The 18,884-nt window shown below is 57.5% G+C and overlaps 1 protein-coding gene across 3 annotated transcripts in view; it reads left to right on the top strand.

Annotated features, from left to right (window-relative positions):
• Positions 1 to 18,884, top strand: part of POP7 (POP7 ribonuclease P/MRP subunit) — a 239,770-nt gene that overhangs the window by 216,407 nt on the left and 4,479 nt on the right. The window contains exon 1 of one of the 3 annotated variants that reach the window (XM_075261187.1): positions 8,229 to 8,353. The exons of 1 other annotated variant lie outside the window; for it this stretch is intronic. Coding sequence is in view for 1 of the 2 variants with exons in the window: in XM_075261186.1 (XP_075117287.1) it covers positions 8,404 to 8,412 (9 nt within the window). In the remaining variant the exon portion in view is untranslated. One more of the 3 variants, XM_075261186.1, reaches the window with a different exon arrangement.

Here is an 18,884-nt window from a genome sequence, read left to right as displayed (position 1 = left end):
CAGGCCTGTAGATCCTGCACACTTGTACCGTAGGTTGGTGACATCACAGCGGCTCCTATAAATGGTAGACTGGTGATAAATCAGGTGACCAGGCAGGAGCAGGAAGTGGTGTAATCTGGTGCAGACATTCCTGGGGAATCCGAGTGTAAAGGTGAACGTTATCCTGCTGGTGCCTATTGTCAGCATGTCCTGTACATGTCACTGAGCTGTCAGTGTCCTCGTGTCACTACTAGGGGGGACCGACTGTCCTATGTGATGGCCCCCACATCATCTCACCAGCAGGGGGCAGTGTGTCCTGTACATATCACTACTAGGGGGGACCGACTGTCCTATGTGATGGCCCCCACATCACCACAGCAGGGGGCAGTGAGTCCTGTACATATCACTACCAGGGAGGACCGACTGTCCTATGTGATGGCCCCCCACAACATCACACCAGCAGGGGACAGTGAGTCCTGTACATATCACTACCAGGGGGGACCGACTGTCCTATGTGATGGCCCCCCACATCATCACACCAGCAGGGGGCAGTGTGTCCTGTACATATCACTACTAGGGGGGACTGTCCTATGTGATGGCCCCCACATCATCACACCAGCAGGGGGCAGTGTGTCCTGTACATATCACTACTAGGGGGGACAGACTGCCCTATGTAATGGCCCCCCACATCATCACACCAGCAGGGGGCAGTGTGTCCTGTACATATCACTACTAGGGGGGACTGTCCTATGTGATGGCCCCCACATCATCACACCAGCAGGGGGCAGTGTGTCCTGTACATATCACTACTAGGGGGGACAGACTGCCCTATGTAATGGCCCCCCACATCATCACACCAGCAGGGGACAGTGAGTCCTGTACATATCACTACCAGGGGGGACCGACTGTCCTATGTGATGGCCCCCCACATCATCACACCAGCAGGGGACAGTGAGTCCTGTACATAACACTACCAGGGGGGACCGACTGTCCTATGTGATGGCCCCCACATCATCACACCAGCAGGGGGCAGTGTGTCCTGTACATATCACTACTAGGGGGACAGACTGCCCTATGTAATGGCCCCCCACATCATCACACCAGCAGGGGACAGTGAGTCCTGTACATATCACTACCAGGGGGGACTGACTGTCCTATGTGATGGCCCCCCACATCATCACACCAGCAGGGGACAGTGAGTCCTGTACATAACACTACCAGGGGGGACCGACTGTCCTATGTGATGGCCCCCACATCATCACACCAGCAGGGGGCAGTGTGTCCTGTACATATCACTACTAAGGGGGACAGACTGCCCTATGTGATGGCCCCCCACATCATCACACCAGCAGGGGACAGTGAGTCCTGTACATAACACTACCAGGGGGGACCGACTGTCCTATGTGATGGCCCCCACATCATCACACCAGCAGGGGGCAGTGTGTCCTGTACATATCACTACTAGGGGGGACAGACTGCCCTATGTGATGGCCCCCACATCATCTCACCAGCAGGGGGCAGTGTGTCCTGTACATATCACTACCAGGGGGGACCGACTGTCCTATGTGATGGCCCCACATCATCACCCCAGCAGGGGGCAGTGTGTCCTGTACATATCACTACTAGGGGTACTGACTGTCCTATGTGATGGCCCCCCACATCATCACACCAGCAGGGGGCAGTGTGTCCTGTACATATCACTACTAGGGGAGACTGACTGTCCTATGTGATGGGCCCCACATCCTCACACCAGCAGGGGGCAGTGTGTCCTGTACATGTCACTACTAGAGGGTACTGACTGTCCTATGTGATGGCCCCCACATCATCTCACCAGCAGGGGGCAGTATATCCTGTACATATCACTACTAGGGGGGACCGACTGTCCTATGTGATGGCCCCCAAATCATCTCACCAGCAGGGGGCAGTATATCCTGTACATATCACTACTAGGGGGGACTGACTGTCCTATGTGATGGCTCCACATCATCACACCAGCTCACCGCGAGGCTCCAACTCGACAGTCATCAGATCCAGTCCAGGATTCTCGTTCACGACATCCCTGCAGATGAAGGTGACGGTGTCTGGGTGTCAATGACAGGACATAGGATAAGTAGTGACACCAAATTTCCTTCTGCTAAGTGCCTGGAAATCGTCCCGGACGAGGTGTAAAGAATGCAGCCCGAGTGTCTGGACGACGTTGCGTTCAGGGCTATATCGTCGCTTCTAGGACTTCTCCCCCGAAAAGCAAACCAAATATTGATGGGATTTACGTTTCTCTTCATTCACACGAATAATCTATTAACCCTTCCATTTCTGAAAGCCTTTTCTCTACACTTGAGCATAGTACTACATACTGCAGGATAGTCCGTCATACGATCACCTACAGTTAGGGCCAGAAATATTTGGACAGTGACACAATTTTCGCGAGTTGGGCTCTGCATGCCACCACATTGGTTTTGAAATGAAACCTCTACAACAGAATTCAAGTGCAGATTGTAACGTTTAATTTGAAGGGTTGAACAAAAATATCTGATAGAAAATGTAGGAATTGTAGACATTTCTTTACAAACACTCCACATTTTAGGAGCTCAAAAGTAATTGGACAAATAAACATAACCCAAACAAAATATTTTTTTTTTCAATATTTTTTTGCGAATCCTTTGGAGGCAATCACTGCCTTAAGTCTGGAACCCATGGACATCACCAAACGCTGGGTTTCCTCCTTCTTAATGCTTTGCCAGGCCGTTACAGCCGCAGCCTTCAGGTCTTGCTTGTTTGTGGGTCTTTCCGCCTTAAGTCTGGATTTGAGCAAGTGAAATGCATGCTCAATTGGGGTAAGATCTGGTGAGTGACTTGGCCATTGCAGAATGTTCCACTTTTTTGCACTCATGAACTCCTGGGTAGCTTTGGCTGTATGCTTGGGGTCATTGTCCATCTGTACTATGAAGCGCCGTCCGATCAACTTGGCAGCATTTGGCTGAATCTGGGCTGAAAGTATATCCCGGTACACTTCAGAATTCATCCGGCTACTCTTGTCTGCTGTTATGTCATCAATAAACACAAGTGACCCAGTGCCATTGAAAGCCATGCACGCCCATGCCATCACGTTGCCTCCACCATGTTTTACAGAGGATGTGGTGTGCCTTGGATCATGTGCCGTTCCCTTTCTTTTCCAAACTTTTTTCTTCCCATCATTCTGGTACAGGTTGATCTTTGTCTCATCTGTCCATAGAATACTTTTCCAGAACTGAGCTGGCTTCTGGAGGTGTTTTTCAGCAAATGTAACTCTGGCCTGTCTATTTTTGGAATTGATGAATGGTTTGCATCTAGATGTGAACCCTTTGTATTTACTTTCATGGAGTCTTCTCTTTACTGGTGACTTAGAGACAGATACACCTACTTCACTGAGAGTGTTCTGGACTTCAGTTGATGTTGTGAACGGGTTCTTCTTGACCAAAGAAAGTATGCGGCGATCATCCACCACTGTTGTCATCCGTGGACGCCCAGGCCTTTTTGAGTTCCCAAGCTCACCAGTCAATTCCTTTTTTCTTAGAATGTACCCGACTGTTGATTTTGCTACTCCAAGCATGTCTGCTATCTCTCTGATGGATTTTTTCTTTTTTTTCAGCCTCAGGATGTTCTGCTTCACCTCAATTGAGAGTTCCTTTGACCGCATGTTGTCTGGTCACAGCAACAGCTTCCAAATGCAAAACCACACACCTGGAATCAACCCCAGACCTTTTAACTACTTCATTGATTACAGGTTTACGAGGGAGACGCCTTCAGAGTTAATTGCAGCCCTTAGAGTCCATTGTCCAATTACTTTTGGTCCCTTGAAAAAGAGGAGGCTATGCATTACAGAGCTATGATTCCTAAACCCTTTCTCCGATTTGGATGTGGAAACTCTCATATTGCAGCTGGGAGTGTGCACTTTCAGCCCATATTATATATATAATTGTATTTCTGAACATGTTTTAGTAAACAGCTAAAATAACAAAACTTGTGTCACTGTCCAAATATTTCTGGCCCTAACTGTATATACGCAGAGTAGTCACACAAATGTTATAGCTATGTAATCGGCAGATTCCTGACACATCGTTGTCTCCGAACCACCATACGTATGCATGCTGGGGCTCTGCCATGTGTGCATGTGTCCTGAATGGGGAGAGGGGAATACACCAATGCCAGACCCCTGTATTTGCCTTCCTGCTCCTCTGACAATGGCGGCTTGTCTCCTGTAAGAAGCGAGTGATCTTCTAGTGAATTCCTCATGACTTTTTCCTCTGGCACATAAAACAAGAGGATGAGGCAGCTGCAGTCGGTCTGAACGGGGAGCAATGTCAGGTCCTTGGGATCTGGGAATAAGATCTTGTTGGTCACTGCTGTAACATGTCGGGCTCGGCCTATGTCTTCATTGTAGGTGTGATATGAGGGACTCTATCCTCACAAACAGAAAGATTATCTGGATAAGGGAACCTTAAATTGTTCATTAGGTGAGTATCGGCGCTGACACACGGCCCTACGGTGCGCGGCCAGGCCCAGTACGCAACAAATGCAAAGTATCAGGGCCTACAACGGAATGATAAATACAGAACTAGTGTCAAAAGCGAAGCATCAAGGACCCAGCCCTGAATATTCTGGACAAGAAGTCAGTCCTTGACATTGATCGAGGACATCAGACAAACCATTAGCGGTGGGCTGTATAAGGAGGGCCGGGGCTCAAGGTATTCTGCTCTGGCATGACACAACAGAGGGACTGGTGCCTGGACCAAGCGGAGACGGCTGTAACATGGCAGCATAGGATCTGGTGGATGAGGAGGGGTAAGTGTCCCGACCATTGTTGGTGGAATCGTGGTCTCCTCTGAGTAGGGGGATCCGGGGGGGCCCCCACGGTGAGACGGTACGGTAGGAAGGAAGCATGTCCGGGGCACCTGATCCCCCACCATGGACTGAGGCCGGGGCTGACACCAGGATGGTTGTGTCGTCTGGTAATGGGCTGTGTGAGCTGGGTTGTGTCACCACGTTTCTGGATCATTCTCCTCTTTGGGGTTGATGATGTCATAGGTGACATGGCCACTGTGCGAGACCCCGAGTGTCATCTACAGCAGGGCCTTGTAAGGACCCTGGTGAAGTAGGAGGAAGATTCTAGAAGGTTCTCACATTGTAATCCAATAACATCTGACAAGAGAGACAGATTGAGAGAGAAGACTGTCTATTAGACGGCTGCAGGACATCAGACAGTAGCGGCCCCCTAATGTTACATGGCTGGATATCAGCAGAGTCATCAGTCATAGGGACAAGTGGCTCGGGATCCCCCCACAGTCACATCCGGGACCATGTAAACACTGCGCTCCCAGGACCATTGTCTCTCCTCGCGGGAAGCGGCCGCAGCCTTTGATATGAGGACTCCATAAATGTCTGCAGCAGATACACATCGTCAGTGCTCATGGCTGTCTCAGCCCAGGCCTTCCTGTATGTCTGCAGGACAGGGGCGCCAGGAGTCCTCCACACAAAAGAAGACTGGCACACTGGTGAAAGATGGAGGATCCTGCTATATCCCCGTCATCACAACATGTCTCCTGACCCCGGGCGTAGGCCTTACAGATAGATCTAACAGAGACAAATCACCCCCCATGGAGGTATATACACTGCCTGCATACATGTAGTCAGGCTGTATAATGCCCCAGAGCTGCAATCACTATTCTGCTGTGTATTACCATACCCTCCACCTCAGCCTAATCCTCTTCATATTCTGCCGTGTGAACAACCCCTTATACCTCTCCTACAATCCTCGCCTGCCGGGCACATGACTTACAGGTTTAGTGCTTCCCCCACTGCCTAAAGGTTTTTACAGGCTACTTTTGGGTAGTTTACCTCTGATAACAAATCGTTGACATGAATCTAAGACATCTCATCTTGTATCCAGACTACAGGTGTATCATCTGTGGTAAATGTACTGCTATATACCATACAGAGCCTGTATATACCTTCACTGAAGTATACAGATGCTGGCTGTACATGTAGGGTATACAGATATATAGAGTAGTATACAGTATCACCCTCTGCGGTTTACCCGATGGTCTACAATGACTACCGACCTGTAGCACTGACATCCCACCTGATGAAGGTCCTAGAGAGACTGGTCCTGACACACCTACGCCCCCTAGTGAGCTCCGCTCTGGACCCCCTCCAGTTTGCCTACCGGCCGGGCATTGGGGTAGATGCCGCCATCATCCACCTTCTTCATAGAGCTCTCTCTGACCTGGAGAAACCCGGGAACACTGTGAGAATAATGTCCTGTGACTTCTCCACCATCGGCCAGGACTACTGAGGGAGAAGCTGAACCTTGGTGGAGGGACCATCACCGGTCCTACTAGATCCTAGACTACCTGACACCCCGCCCTCAGTATGTGAGAGCCCGGGACTGTGTGTCTGACACTGTGATCTGTAGTACGGGGGCACCACAAGGTCCAGCTCTCGCCCCTGGTCACACTGTACACTGCTGACTTTAGACACAACTCCTCCAGCTGTTACTTACAGAAGTCCTCCGATGTCTCTGCTATAGTTGGCCTCACCACAGACGGGGGCGACAGCGAGTACAGAGAGTTATACTGGGACTGTGTGGACTGGGGTCAGCAGGACCAGCTCAGTATTAATGCTGGGAAGACCAAGGAGATGGTGGTGGACTTTAGTAAGCGGAGAGGTGCTCCGACCCCGGTGGAGATCCAAGGAACATGTATGGAGATAGTCAGGACCTGGGCGTGCTCCTCAATAATAAACTAGACTGGGCTGATCACCTGGAGGCGCTGCACAGAAAGGGCCACAGCGGAGTCTACCTGCTCAGGAGGCTGAGGGCCGGGGGTCCAGGGGACACTTCTTAGGGCCGGGAGTCCAGGGGACACTTCTTAGGGCCGGGGGTCCAGGGGACACTTCTTAGGGCCGGGGGTCCAGGGGACACTTCTTAGGGCCTGTGGAGTCCAGGGGCCACTTCTTAGGGCCGGGAGTCCAGGGGACACTTCTTAGGGCCTGTGGAGTCCAGGGGCCACTTCTTAGGGCCGGGGGTCCAGGGGACACTTCTTAGGGCCGGGGGTCCAGGGGACACTTCTTAGGGCCGGGAGTCCAGGGGACACTTCTTAGGGCCGGGGGTCCAGGGGACACTTCTTAGGGCCGGGAGTCCAGGGGCCACTTCTTAGGGCTGGGGGTCCAGGGGACACTTCTTAGGGCCTGTGGAGTCCAGGGGCCACTTCTTAGGGCCGGGAGTCCAGGGGACACTTCTTAGGGCCTGTGGAGTCCAGGGGACACTTCTTAGGGCCGGGAGTCCAGGGGACACTTCTTAGGGCCTGTGGAGTCCAGGGGACACTTCTTAGGGCCGGGGGTCCAGGGGACACTTCTTAGGGCCGGGGGTCCAGGGGACACTTCTTAGGGCCGGGAGTCCAGGGGACACTTCTTAGGGCTGGGAGTCCAGGGGACACTTCTTAGGGCTGGGGGTACAGGGGCCACTTCTTAGGGCCGGGGGTCCAGGGGCCACTTCTTAGGGCCTTCTTCATCTCTGTGCTTGCCTCAGCCATCTTTTTCGTTGTAGCCTGCTGGGGGCGCTGTATACCAGGGACAGAAATAGACTTGACAGGCTGATCAGGAGGGCCGGCTCTGTCCTGGGGAGCCCCTTGGACCCAGTACAGGTGGTGGGTGACAGAAGGAGACTGTCTGTGGTGACCTCCATGCGGGAGAACAAATCCCACCCCATGTATGGGACCCTGATGGGACTTGGCGCAGTGTAAGTGACCGTCTGCTTCACCCCAAGTGTGAGAAGGAGCTATCGCAGGTCCTTCCTTCCAACCGCGACCAGGCTGTATAATCTACATCAGACCGAGCACAGACTCCGCACACAGAACTAAGTGTCCCTGAAGTCTCCTTCCTTCTTCTCCTCCTTAGCTGCTCCGGCCTCCTCGTATATCTTCTCTCCTCAGTCCTGTAATATATTATTGCTGTGTATTCTCCTGGATCTGTATTACTAGGCCGCTGTACACACTGAGGATCCGCACTGGGCCACTATTACAGGATTATCTTATCTTCTGGCGCCCTCTGGTGTCCTCACTGCTATACTGCAGTCTCTGACATGTCGCCGCCATGTTTCCTCCTCCTCCTCCATTGCTTACACCCCGCAGTCACACAGCTGAGGGTTTGCTCCTGTGTGTCAGTCACCGCCTCCTCCGCCCTCTCAGTCACACACATACTCCCGCGCTCTGTTACAGTAACGTCTCCATGGCAACCGGAGCGCGCACTGATTGGTCAATCTTGCGGCCGAACTCCGCCCACAGTGGTAAAGCGAGGCTGGGACAGAAGTCGCGCTGCTCGTGCTGGTTTCCGTGGTGAGGTGAGAAGAATGTCCCGGGCCGGCTCCTGTACCCGGTGTGTCCGGAGCTGATGTACCGTGTACTTATGATGTCATACCCCTGGACAAGTGACGTCATATACTGCGGCACCTGGTTATGTGGGGGGGCTCGGAGGCCGTGCCATGTATTGTAGAGGGGGGTGTCCGAGGCCGTGCCATGTATTGTAGAGGGGGGGCTCGGAGGCCGTGCCATGTATTGTAGAGGGGTGTCCGAGGCCGTGCCATGTATTGTAGAGGGGGGTGTCTGAGGCCGTGCCATGTATTGTAGAGGGGGGTGTCCGAGGCCGTGCCATGTATTGTAGAGGGGGGTGTCCGAGGCCGTGCCATGTATTGTAGAGGGGGGGGGGGTGTCTGAGGCCGTGCCATGTATTGTAGAGGGGGGGCTCGGAGGCCGTGCCATGTATTGTAGAGGGGGTGTCCGAGGCCGTGCCATGTATTGTAGAGGGGGGGGGGGGTGTCTGAGGCCGTGCCATGTATTGTAGAGGGGGGGCTCGGAGGCCGTGCCATGTATTGTAGAGGGGGGTGTCTGAGGCCGTGCCATGTATTGTAGAGGGGGGGTGTCTGAGGCCGTGCCATGTATTGTAGAGGGGGGGGCTCGGAGGCCGTGCCATGTATTGTAGAGGGGGGTGTCCGAGGCCGTGCCATGTATTGTAGAGGGGGGGTGTCTGAGGCCGTGCCATGTATTGTAGAGGGGGGTGTCCGAGGCCGTGCCATGTATTGTAGAGGGGGGTGTCTGAGGCCGTGCCATGTATTGTAGAGGGGGGGGGGGGGGTCTGAGGCCGTGCCATGTATTGTAGAGGGGGGTGTCCGAGGCCGTGCCATGTATTGTACAGGGGGGTATCCGAGGCCGTGCCATGTATTGTAGAGGGGGGGGCTCGGAGGCCGTGCCATGTATTGTAGAGGGGGGGCTCGGAGGCCGTGCCATGTATTGTAGAGGGGGGGCTCGGAGGCCGTGCCATGTATTGTAGAGGGGGTGTCTGAGGCCGTGCCATGTATTGTAGAGGGGGGTGTCCGAAGCCGTGCCATGTATTGTAGAGGGGGTGTCTGAGGCCGTGCCATGTATTGTAGAGGGGGGGCTCGGAGGCCGTGCCATGTATTGTAGAGGGGGGGGCTCGGAGGCCGTGCCATGTATTGTAGAGGGGGGTGTCTGAGGCCGTGCCATGTATTGTAGAGGGGGGTGTCCGAGGCCGTGCCATGTATTGTACAGGGGGGTGTCTGAGGCCGTGCCATGTATTGTACAGGGGGGTGTCCGAGGCCGTGCCATGTATTGTACAGGGGGGTGTCCGAGGCCGTGCCATGTATTGTAGAGGGGGGGCTCGGAGGCCGTGCCATGTATTGTAGAGGGGGGTGTCTGAGGCCGTGCCATGTATTGTAGAGGGGGGGGCTCGGAGGCCGTGCCATGTATTGTAGAGGGGGGTGTCCGAGGCCGTGCCATGTATTGTAGAGGGGGGGTGTCTGAGGCCGTGCCATGTATTGTAGAGGGGGGGCTCGGAGGCCGTGCCATGTATTGTAGAGGGGGGTGTCGGAGGCCGTGCCATGTATTGTAGAGGGGGGTGTCGGAGGCCGTGCCATGTATTGTAGAGGGGGGTGTCCGAGGCCGTGCCATGTATTGTAGAGGGGGGGTGTCTGAGGCCGTGCCATGTATTGTAGAGGGGGTGTCTGAGGCCGTGCCATGTATTGTACAGGGGGGTGTCCGAGGCCGTGCCATGTATTGTACAGGGGGGGTGTCTGAGGCCGTGCCATGTATTGTAGAGGGGGGGGCTCGGAGGCCGTGCCATGTATTGTAGAGGGGGGTGTCGGAGGCCGTGCCGTGTATTGTACAGGGGGGTGTCCGAGGCCGTGCCATGTATTGTAGAGGGGGGGGGCTCGGAGGCCGTGCCATGTATTGTAGAGGGGGGTGTCTGAGGCCGTGCCATGTATTGTACAGGGGGGTGTCCGAGGCCGTGCCATGTATTGTAGAGGGGGTGTCCGAGGCCGTGCCATGTATTGTACAGGGGGGTATCCGAGGCCGTGCCATGTATTGTAGAGGGGGGTGTCCGAGGCCGTGCCATGTATTGTACAGGGGGGTGTCCGAGGCCGTGCCATGTATTGTAGAGGGGGGGTGTCCGAGGCCGTGCCATGTATTGTAGAGGGGGGTGTCCGAGGCCGTGCCATGTATTGTACAGGGGGGTGTCCGAGGCCGTGCCATGTATTGTAGAGGGGGGTGTCCGAGGCCGTGCCATGTATTGTACAGGGGGGTGTCCGAGGCCGTGCCATGTATTGTACAGGGGGGTGTCCGAGGCCGTGCCATGTATTGTACAGGGGGGTGTCCGAGGCCGTGCCATGTATTGTACAGGGGGGTGTCTGAGGCCGTGCCATGTATTGTACAGGGGGGGTGTCCGAGGCCGTGCCATGTATTGTAGAGGGGGGTGTCCGAGGCCGTGCCATGTATTGTAGAGGGGGGGGGGGGGTCTGAGGCCGTGCCATGTATTGTACAGGGGGGTGTCTGAGGCCGTGCCATGTATTGTACAGGGGGGTGTCTGAGGCCGTGCCATGTATTGTACAGGGGGGTGTCCGAGGCCGTGCCATGTATTGTACAGGGGGGTATCCGAGGCCGTGCCATGTATTGTAGAGGGGGGGGCTCGGAGGCCGTGCCATGTATTGTAGAGGGGGGGCTCGGAGGCCGTGCCATGTATTGTAGAGGGGGGGCTCGGAGGCCGTGCCATGTATTGTAGAGGGGGTGTCTGAGGCCGTGCCATGTATTGTAGAGGGGGGTGTCCGAAGCCGTGCCATGTATTGTAGAGGGGGTGTCTGAGGCCGTGCCATGTATTGTAGAGGGGGGGCTCGGAGGCCGTGCCATGTATTGTAGAGGGGGGGCTCGGAGGCCGTGCCATGTATTGTAGAGGGGGGTGTCTGAGGCCGTGCCATGTATTGTAGAGGGGGGGTGTCCGAGGCCGTGCCATGTATTGTACAGGGGGGTGTCTGAGGCCGTGCCATGTATTGTACAGGGGGGTGTCCGAGGCCGTGCCATGTATTGTACAGGGGGGTGTCCGAGGCCGTGCCATGTATTGTAGAGGGGGGGCTCGGAGGCCGTGCCATGTATTGTAGAGGGGGGTGTCTGAGGCCGTGCCATGTATTGTAGAGGGGGGGCTCGGAGGCCGTGCCATGTATTGTAGAGGGGGGTGTCCGAGGCCGTGCCATGTATTGTAGAGGGGGGTGTCTGAGGCCGTGCCATGTATTGTAGAGGGGGGGCTCGGAGGCCGTGCCATGTATTGTAGAGGGGGGTGTCGGAGGCCGTGCCATGTATTGTAGAGGGGGGTGTCGGAGGCCGTGCCATGTATTGTAGAGGGGGGTGTCCGAGGCCGTGCCATGTATTGTAGAGGGGGGTGTCTGAGGCCGTGCCATGTATTGTAGAGGGGGTGTCTGAGGCCGTGCCATGTATTGTACAGGGGGGTGTCCGAGGCCGTGCCATGTATTGTACAGGGGGGTGTCTGAGGCCGTGCCATGTATTGTAGAGGGGGGGCTCGGAGGCCGTGCCATGTATTGTAGAGGGGGGTGTCGGAGGCCGTGCCGTGTATTGTACAGGGGGGTGTCCGAGGCCGTGCCATGTATTGTAGAGGGGGGGGCTCGGAGGCCGTGCCATGTATTGTAGAGGGGGGTGTCTGAGGCCGTGCCATGTATTGTACAGGGGGGTGTCCGAGGCCGTGCCATGTATTGTAGAGGGGGTGTCCGAGGCCGTGCCATGTATTGTACAGGGGGGTATCCGAGGCCGTGCCATGTATTGTAGAGGGGGGTGTCCGAGGCCGTGCCATGTATTGTACAGGGGGGTGTCCGAGGCCGTGCCATGTATTGTAGAGGGGGGTGTCCGAGGCCGTGCCATGTATTGTAGAGGGGGGTGTCCGAGGCCGTGCCATGTATTGTACAGGGGGGTGTCCGAGGCCGTGCCATGTATTGTAGAGGGGGGTGTCCGAGGCCGTGCCATGTATTGTACAGGGGGGTGTCCGAGGCCGTGCCATGTATTGTACAGGGGGGTGTCCGAGGCCGTGCCATGTATTGTACAGGGGGGTGTCCGAGGCCGTGCCATGTATTGTACAGGGGGGTGTCTGAGGCCGTGCCATGTATTGTACAGGGGGGTGTCCGAGGCCGTGCCATGTATTGTAGAGGGGGGGTGTCCGAGGCCGTGCCATGTATTGTAGAGGGGGGGGGGGGGTCTGAGGCCGTGCCATGTATTGTACAGGGGGGTGTCTGAGGCCGTGCCATGTATTGTACAGGGGGGTGTCTGAGGCCGTGCCATGTATTGTACAGGGGGTGTGTCCGAGGCCGTGCCATGTATTGTACAGGGGGGTGTCCGAGGCCGTGCCATGTATTGTAGAGGGGGGTGTCTGAGGCCGTGCCATGTATTGTAGAGGGGGGGCTCGGAGGCCGTGCCATGTATTGTAGAGGGGGGTGTCTGAGGCCGTGCCATGTATTGTAGAGGGGGGGGCTCGGAGGCCGTGCCATGTATTGTAGAGGGGGGGGGGGTGTCTGAGGCCGTGCCATGTATTGTAGAGGGGGGTGTCCGAGGCCGTGCCATGTATTGTAGAGGGGGGTGTCTGAGGCCGTGCCATGTATTGTACAGGGGGGTGTCTGAGGCCGTGCCATGTATTGTAGAGGGGGGTGTCTGAGGCCGTGCCATGTATTGTAGAGGGGGTGTCTGAGGCCGTGCCATGTATTGTAGAGGGGGGGCTCGGAGGCCGTGCCATGTATTGTAGAGGGGGGGGCTCGGAGGCCTTGCCATGTATTGTAGAGGGGGTGTCTGAGGCCGTGCCATGTATTGTAGAGGGGGGGCTCGGAGGCCGTGCCATGTATTGTAGAGGGGGGGCTCGGAGGCCGTGCCATGTATTGTAGAGGGGGGTGTCTGAGGCCGTGCCATGTATTGTAGAGGGGGGGCTCGGAGGCCGTGCCATGTATTGTAGAGGGGGGGCTCGGAGGCCGTGCCATGTATTGTAGAGGGGGGTGTCCGAGGCCGTGCCATGTATTGTAGAGGGGGGTGTCTGAGGCCGTGCCATGTATTGTAGAGGGGGGGCTCGGAGGCCGTGCCATGTATTGTAGAGGGGGGTGTCGGAGGCCGTGCCATGTATTGTAGAGGGGGGTGTCCGAGGCCGTGCCATGTATTGTACAGGGGGGTGTCCGAGGCCGTGCCATGTATTGTACAGGGGGGTGTCTGAGGCCGTGCCATGTATTGTAGAGGGGGGGCTCGGAGGCCGTGCCGTGTATTGTAGAGGGGGGTGTCGGAGGCCGTGCCGTGTATTGTACAGGGGGGTGTCCGAGGCCGTGCCATGTATTGTAGAGGGGGGGCTCGGAGGCCGTGCCATGTATTGTAGAGGGGGGGCTCGGAGGCCGTGCCATGTATTGTAGAGGGGGGGTGTCTGAGGCCGTGCCATGTATTGTACAGGGGGGGTGTCCGAGGCCGTGCCATGTATTGTAGAGGGGGTGTCCGAGGCCGTGCCATGTATTGTACAGGGGGGTATCCGAGGCCGTGCCATGTATTGTACAGGGGGGTGTCTGAGGCCGTGCCATTTATTGTAGAGGGGGGTGTCCGAGGCCGTGCCATGTATTGTAGAGGGGGGTGTCTGAGGCCGTGCCATGTATTGTAGAGGGGGGGCTCGGAGGCCGTGCCATGTATTGTAGAGGGGGGGGGGTGTCTGAGGCCGTGCCATGTATTGTAGAGGGGGGTGTCCGAGGCCGTGCCATGTATTGTAGAGGGGGGTGTCTGAGGCCGTGCCATGTATTGTACAGGGGGGTGTCTGAGGCCGTGCCATGTATTGTAGAGGGGGGTGTCTGAGGCCGTGCCATGTATTGTAGAGGGGGTGTCTGAGGCCGTGCCATGTATTGGTAGAGGGGGGGCTCGGAGGCCGTGCCATGTATTGTAGAGGGGGGGCTCGGAGGCCTTGCCATGTATTGTAGAGGGGGTGTCTGAGGCCGTGCCATGTATTGTAGAGGGGGGGCTCGGAGGCCGTGCCATGTATTGTAGAGGGGGGGCTCGGAGGCCGTGCCATGTATTGTAGAGGGGGGTGTCTGAGGCCGTGCCATGTATTGTAGAGGGGGGGCTCGGAGGCCGTGCCATGTATTGTAGAGGGGGGGCTCGGAGGCCGTGCCATGTATTGTAGAGGGGGGGTGTCCGAGGCCGTGCCATGTATTGTAGAGGGGGGTGGTGTCTGAGGCCGTGCCATGTATTGTAGAGGGGGGGCTCGGAGGGCCGTGCCATGTATTGTAGAGGGGGGTGTCGGAGGCCGTGCCATGTATTGTAGAGGGGGGTGTCCGAGGCCGTGCCATGTATTGTACAGGGGGGTGTCCGAGGCCGTGCCATGTATTGTACAGGGGGGTGTCTGAGGCCGTGCCATGTATTGTAGAGGGGGGGCTCGGAGGCCGTGCCATGTATTGTAGAGGGGGGTGTCCGAGGCGTGCCATGTATTGTAGAGGGGGGGTGTCTGAGGCCGTGCCATGTATTGTAGAGGGGGGGCTCGGAGGCCGTGCCATGTATTGTAGAGGGGGGGGTGTCGAGGCCGTGCCATGTATTGTAGAGGGGGGTGTCCGAGGCCGTGCCATGTATTGTACAGGGGGGTGTCCGAGGCCGTGCCATGTATTGTAGAGGGGGGTGTCTGAGGCCGTGCCATGTATTGTAGAGGGGGGCTCGGAGGCCGTGCCATGTATTGTAGAGGGGGGGGGGTGTCTGAGGCCGTGCCATGTATTGTAGAGGGGGGTGTCCGAGGCCGTGCCATGTATTGTAGAGGGGGGTGTCTGAGGCCGTGCCATGTATTGTACAGGGGGGGTGTCTGAGGCCGTGCCATGTATTGTAGAGGGGGGTGTCTGAGGCCCGTGCCATGTATTGTAGAGGGGGTGTCTGATGGCCGTGCCATGTATTGTAGAGGGGGGGCTCGGAGGCCGTGCCATGTATTGTAGAGGGGGGGGCTCGGAGGCCTTGCCATGTATTGTAGAGGGGGTGTCTGAGGCCGTGCCATGTATTGTAGAGGGGGGGCTCGGAGGCCGTGCCATGTATTGTAGAGGGGGGGCTCGGAGGCCGTGCCATGTATTGTAGAGGGGGGTGTCTGAGGCCGTGCCATGTATTGTAGAGGGGGGGGCTCGGAGGCCGTGCCATGTATTGTAGAGGGGGGGGCTCGGAGGCCGTGCCATGTATTGTAGAGGGGGGTGTCCGAGGCCGTGCCATGTATTGTAGAGGGGGGTGTCTGAGGCCGTGCCATGTATTGTAGAGGGGGGGGGCTCGGAGGCCGTGCCATGTATTGTAGAGGGGGGTGTCGGAGGCCGTGCCATGTATTGTAGAGGGGGGGTGTCCGAGGGCCGTGCCATGTATTGTACAGGGGGGTGTCCGAGGCCGTGCCATGTATTGTACAGGGGGGTGTCTGAGGCCGTGCCATGTATTGTAGAGGGGGGGCTCGGAGGCCGTGCCATGTATTGTAGAGGGGGGTGTCCGAGGCCGTGCCATGTATTGTAGAGGGGGGTGTCTGAGGCCGTGCCATGTATTGTAGAGGGGGGGCTCGGAGGCCGTGCCATGTATTGTAGAGGGGGGTGTCGGAGGCCGTGCCATGTATTGTAGAGGGGGGTGTCCGAGGCCGTGCCATGTATTGTACAGGGGGGGTGTCCGAGGCCGTGCCATGTATTGTACAGGGGGGTGTCTGAGGCCGTGCCATGTATTGTAGAGGGGGGGGCTCGGAGGCCGTGCCGCGTATTGTAGAGGGGGGTGTCGGAGGCCGTGCCGTGTATTGTACAGGGGGGGTGTCCGAGGGCCGTGCCATGTATTGTAGAGGGGGGGGCTCGGAGGCCGTGCCATGTATTGTAGAGGGGGGGCTCGGAGGCCGTGCCATGTATTGTAGAGGGGGGTGTCTGAGGCCGTGCCATGTATTGTACAGGGGGGGTGTCCGAGGCCGTGCCATGTATTGTAGAGGGGGTGTCCGAGGCCGTGCCATGTATTGTACAGGGGGGTATCCGAGGCCGTGCCATGTATTGTACAGGGGGGTGTCTGAGCCGTGCCATTTATTGTAGAGGGGGGTGTCCGAGCCGTGCCATGTATTGTAGAGGGGGGTGTCTGAGGCCGTGCCATGTATTGTAGAGGGGGGGCTCGGAGGCCGTGCCATGTATTGTAGAGGGGGGGGGTGTGTCTGAGGCCGTGCCATGTATTGTAGAGGGGGGTGTCCGAGGCCGTGCCATGTATTGTAGAGGGGGGTGTCTGAGGCCGTGCCATGTATTGTACAGGGGGGTGTCTGAGGCCGTGCCATGTATTGTAGAGGGGGGTGTCTGAGGCCGTGCCATGTATTGTAGAGGGGGTGTCTGAGGCCGTGCCATGTATTGTAGAGGGGGGGCTCGGAGGCCCGTGCCATGTATTGTAGAGGGGGGGCTCGGAGGCCTTGCCATGTATTGTAGAGGGGGTGTCTGAGGCCGTGCCATGTATTGTAGAGGGGGGGGCTCGGAGGCCGTGCCATGTATTGTAGAGGGGGGGCTCGGAGGCCGTGCCATGTATTGTAGAGGGGGGTGTCTGAGGCCGTGCCATGTATTGTAGAGGGGGGGCTCGGAGGCCGTGCCATGTATTGTAGAGGGGGGGCTCGGAGGCCGTGCCATGTATTGTAGAGGGGGGTGTCCCGAGGCCGTGCCATGTATTGTAGAGGGGGGTGTCTGAGGCCGTGCCATGTATTGTAGAGGGGGGGCTCGGAGGCCGTGCCATGTATTGTAGAGGGGGGTGTCGGAGGCCGTGCCATGTATTGTAGAGGGGGGTGTCCGAGGCCGTGCCATGTATTGTACAGGGGGGTGTCCGAGGCCGTGCCATGTATTGTACAGGGGGGTGTCTGAGGCCGTGCCATGTATTGTAGAGGGGGGGGCTCGAGGCCGTGCCATGTATTGTAGAGGGGGGGTGTCGGAGGCCGTGCCGTGTATTGTACAGGGGGGTGTCCGAGGCCGTGCCATGTATTGTAGAGGGGGGGCTCGGAGGCCGTGCCATGTATTGTAGAGGGGGGGCTCGGAGGCCGTGCCATGTATTGTAGAGGGGGGGTGTCTGAGGCCGTGCCATGTATTGTAGAGGGGGGTGGTCCGAGGCCGTGCCATGTATTGTACAGGGGGGTGTCCGAGGCCGTGCCATGTATTGTAGAGGGGGTGTCCGAGGCCGTGCCATGTATTGTACAGGGGGGTATCGAGGCCGTGCCATGTATTGTACAGGGGGGTGTCTGAGGCCGTGCCATTTATTGTAGAGGGGGGTGTCCGAGGCCGTGCCATGTATTGTAGAGGGGGGTTGTCTGGAGGCCGTGCCATGTATTGTACAGGGGGGGTGTCTGAGGCCGTGCCATGTATTGTACAGGGGGGTGTCCTGAGGCCGTGCCATGTATTGTACAGGGGGGGTGTCCGAGGCCGTGCCATGTATTGTACAGGGGTGTGTCCGAGGCCGTGCCATGTATTGTAGAGGGGGGTGTCCTGAGGGCCGTGCCATGTATTGTACAGGGGGGGTGTCCCGAGGCCGTGCCATGTATTGTAGAGGGGGGTGTCCGAGGCCGTGCCATGTATTGTACAGGGGGGTGTCCGAGGCCGTGCCAATGTATTGTACAGGGGGGTGTCCGAGGCCGTGCCATGTATTGTACAGGGGGGTGTCCGAGGCCGTGCCATGTATTGTACAGGGGGGGTGTCCGAGGCCGTGCCATGTATTGTACAGGGGGGTGTCTGAGGCCGTGCCATGTATTGTAGAGGGGGGGTGTCCGAGGCCGTGCCATGTATTGTAGAGGGGGGGGGGGGGTCTGAGGCCGTGCCATGTATTGTACAGGGGGGTGTCTGAGGCCGTGCCATGTATTGTACAGGGGGGTGTCTGAGGCCGTGCCATGTATTGTACAGGGGGGTGTCCGAGGCCGTGCCATGTATTGTACAGGGGGGTGTCCGAGGCCGTGCCATGTATTGTAGAGGGGGGTGTCTGAGGCCGTGCCATGTATTGTAGAGGGGGGGCTCGGAGGCCGTGCCATGTATTGTAGAGGGGGGTGTCTGAGGCCGTGCCATGTATTGTAGAGGGGGGGCTCGGAGGCCGTGCCATGTTATTGTAGAGGGGGGGGTGTGTCTGAGGCCGTGCCATGTATTGTAGAGGGGGGTGTCCGAGGCCGTGCCATGTATTGTAGAGGGGGGGTGTCTGAGGCCGTGCCATGTATTGTACAGGGGGTGGTCTGAGGCCGTGCCATGTATTGTAGAGGGGGTGTCTGAGGCCGTGCCATGTATTGTAGAGGGGGGTCTGAGGCCGTGCCATTGTATTGTAGAGGGGGGGCTCGGAGGCCGTGCCATGTATTGTAGAGGGGGGGGCTCGGAGGCTGTGCCATGTATTGTAGAGGGGGGGGCTCGGAGGCCGTGCCATGTATTGTAGAGGGGGGGGCTCGGAGGCCGTGCCATGTATTGTAGAGGGGGGGCTCGGGGTCTGAGTGGCCGTGCCATGTAGTTGTAGAGGGGGGGGGCTCGGAGGCCGTGCCATGTATTGTAGAGGGGGGCTGTCGGAGGCCGTGCCATGTATTGTAGAGGA

This window comes from Leptodactylus fuscus (genome assembly GCF_031893055.1).
Source record: "Leptodactylus fuscus isolate aLepFus1 chromosome 5 unlocalized genomic scaffold, aLepFus1.hap2 SUPER_5_unloc_1, whole genome shotgun sequence".
NCBI lineage: Eukaryota > Metazoa > Chordata > Amphibia > Anura > Leptodactylidae > Leptodactylus > Leptodactylus fuscus.
Note: the sequence above shows the minus strand (reverse complement) of the source record. Positions and strands in the feature narration are given on the sequence as shown.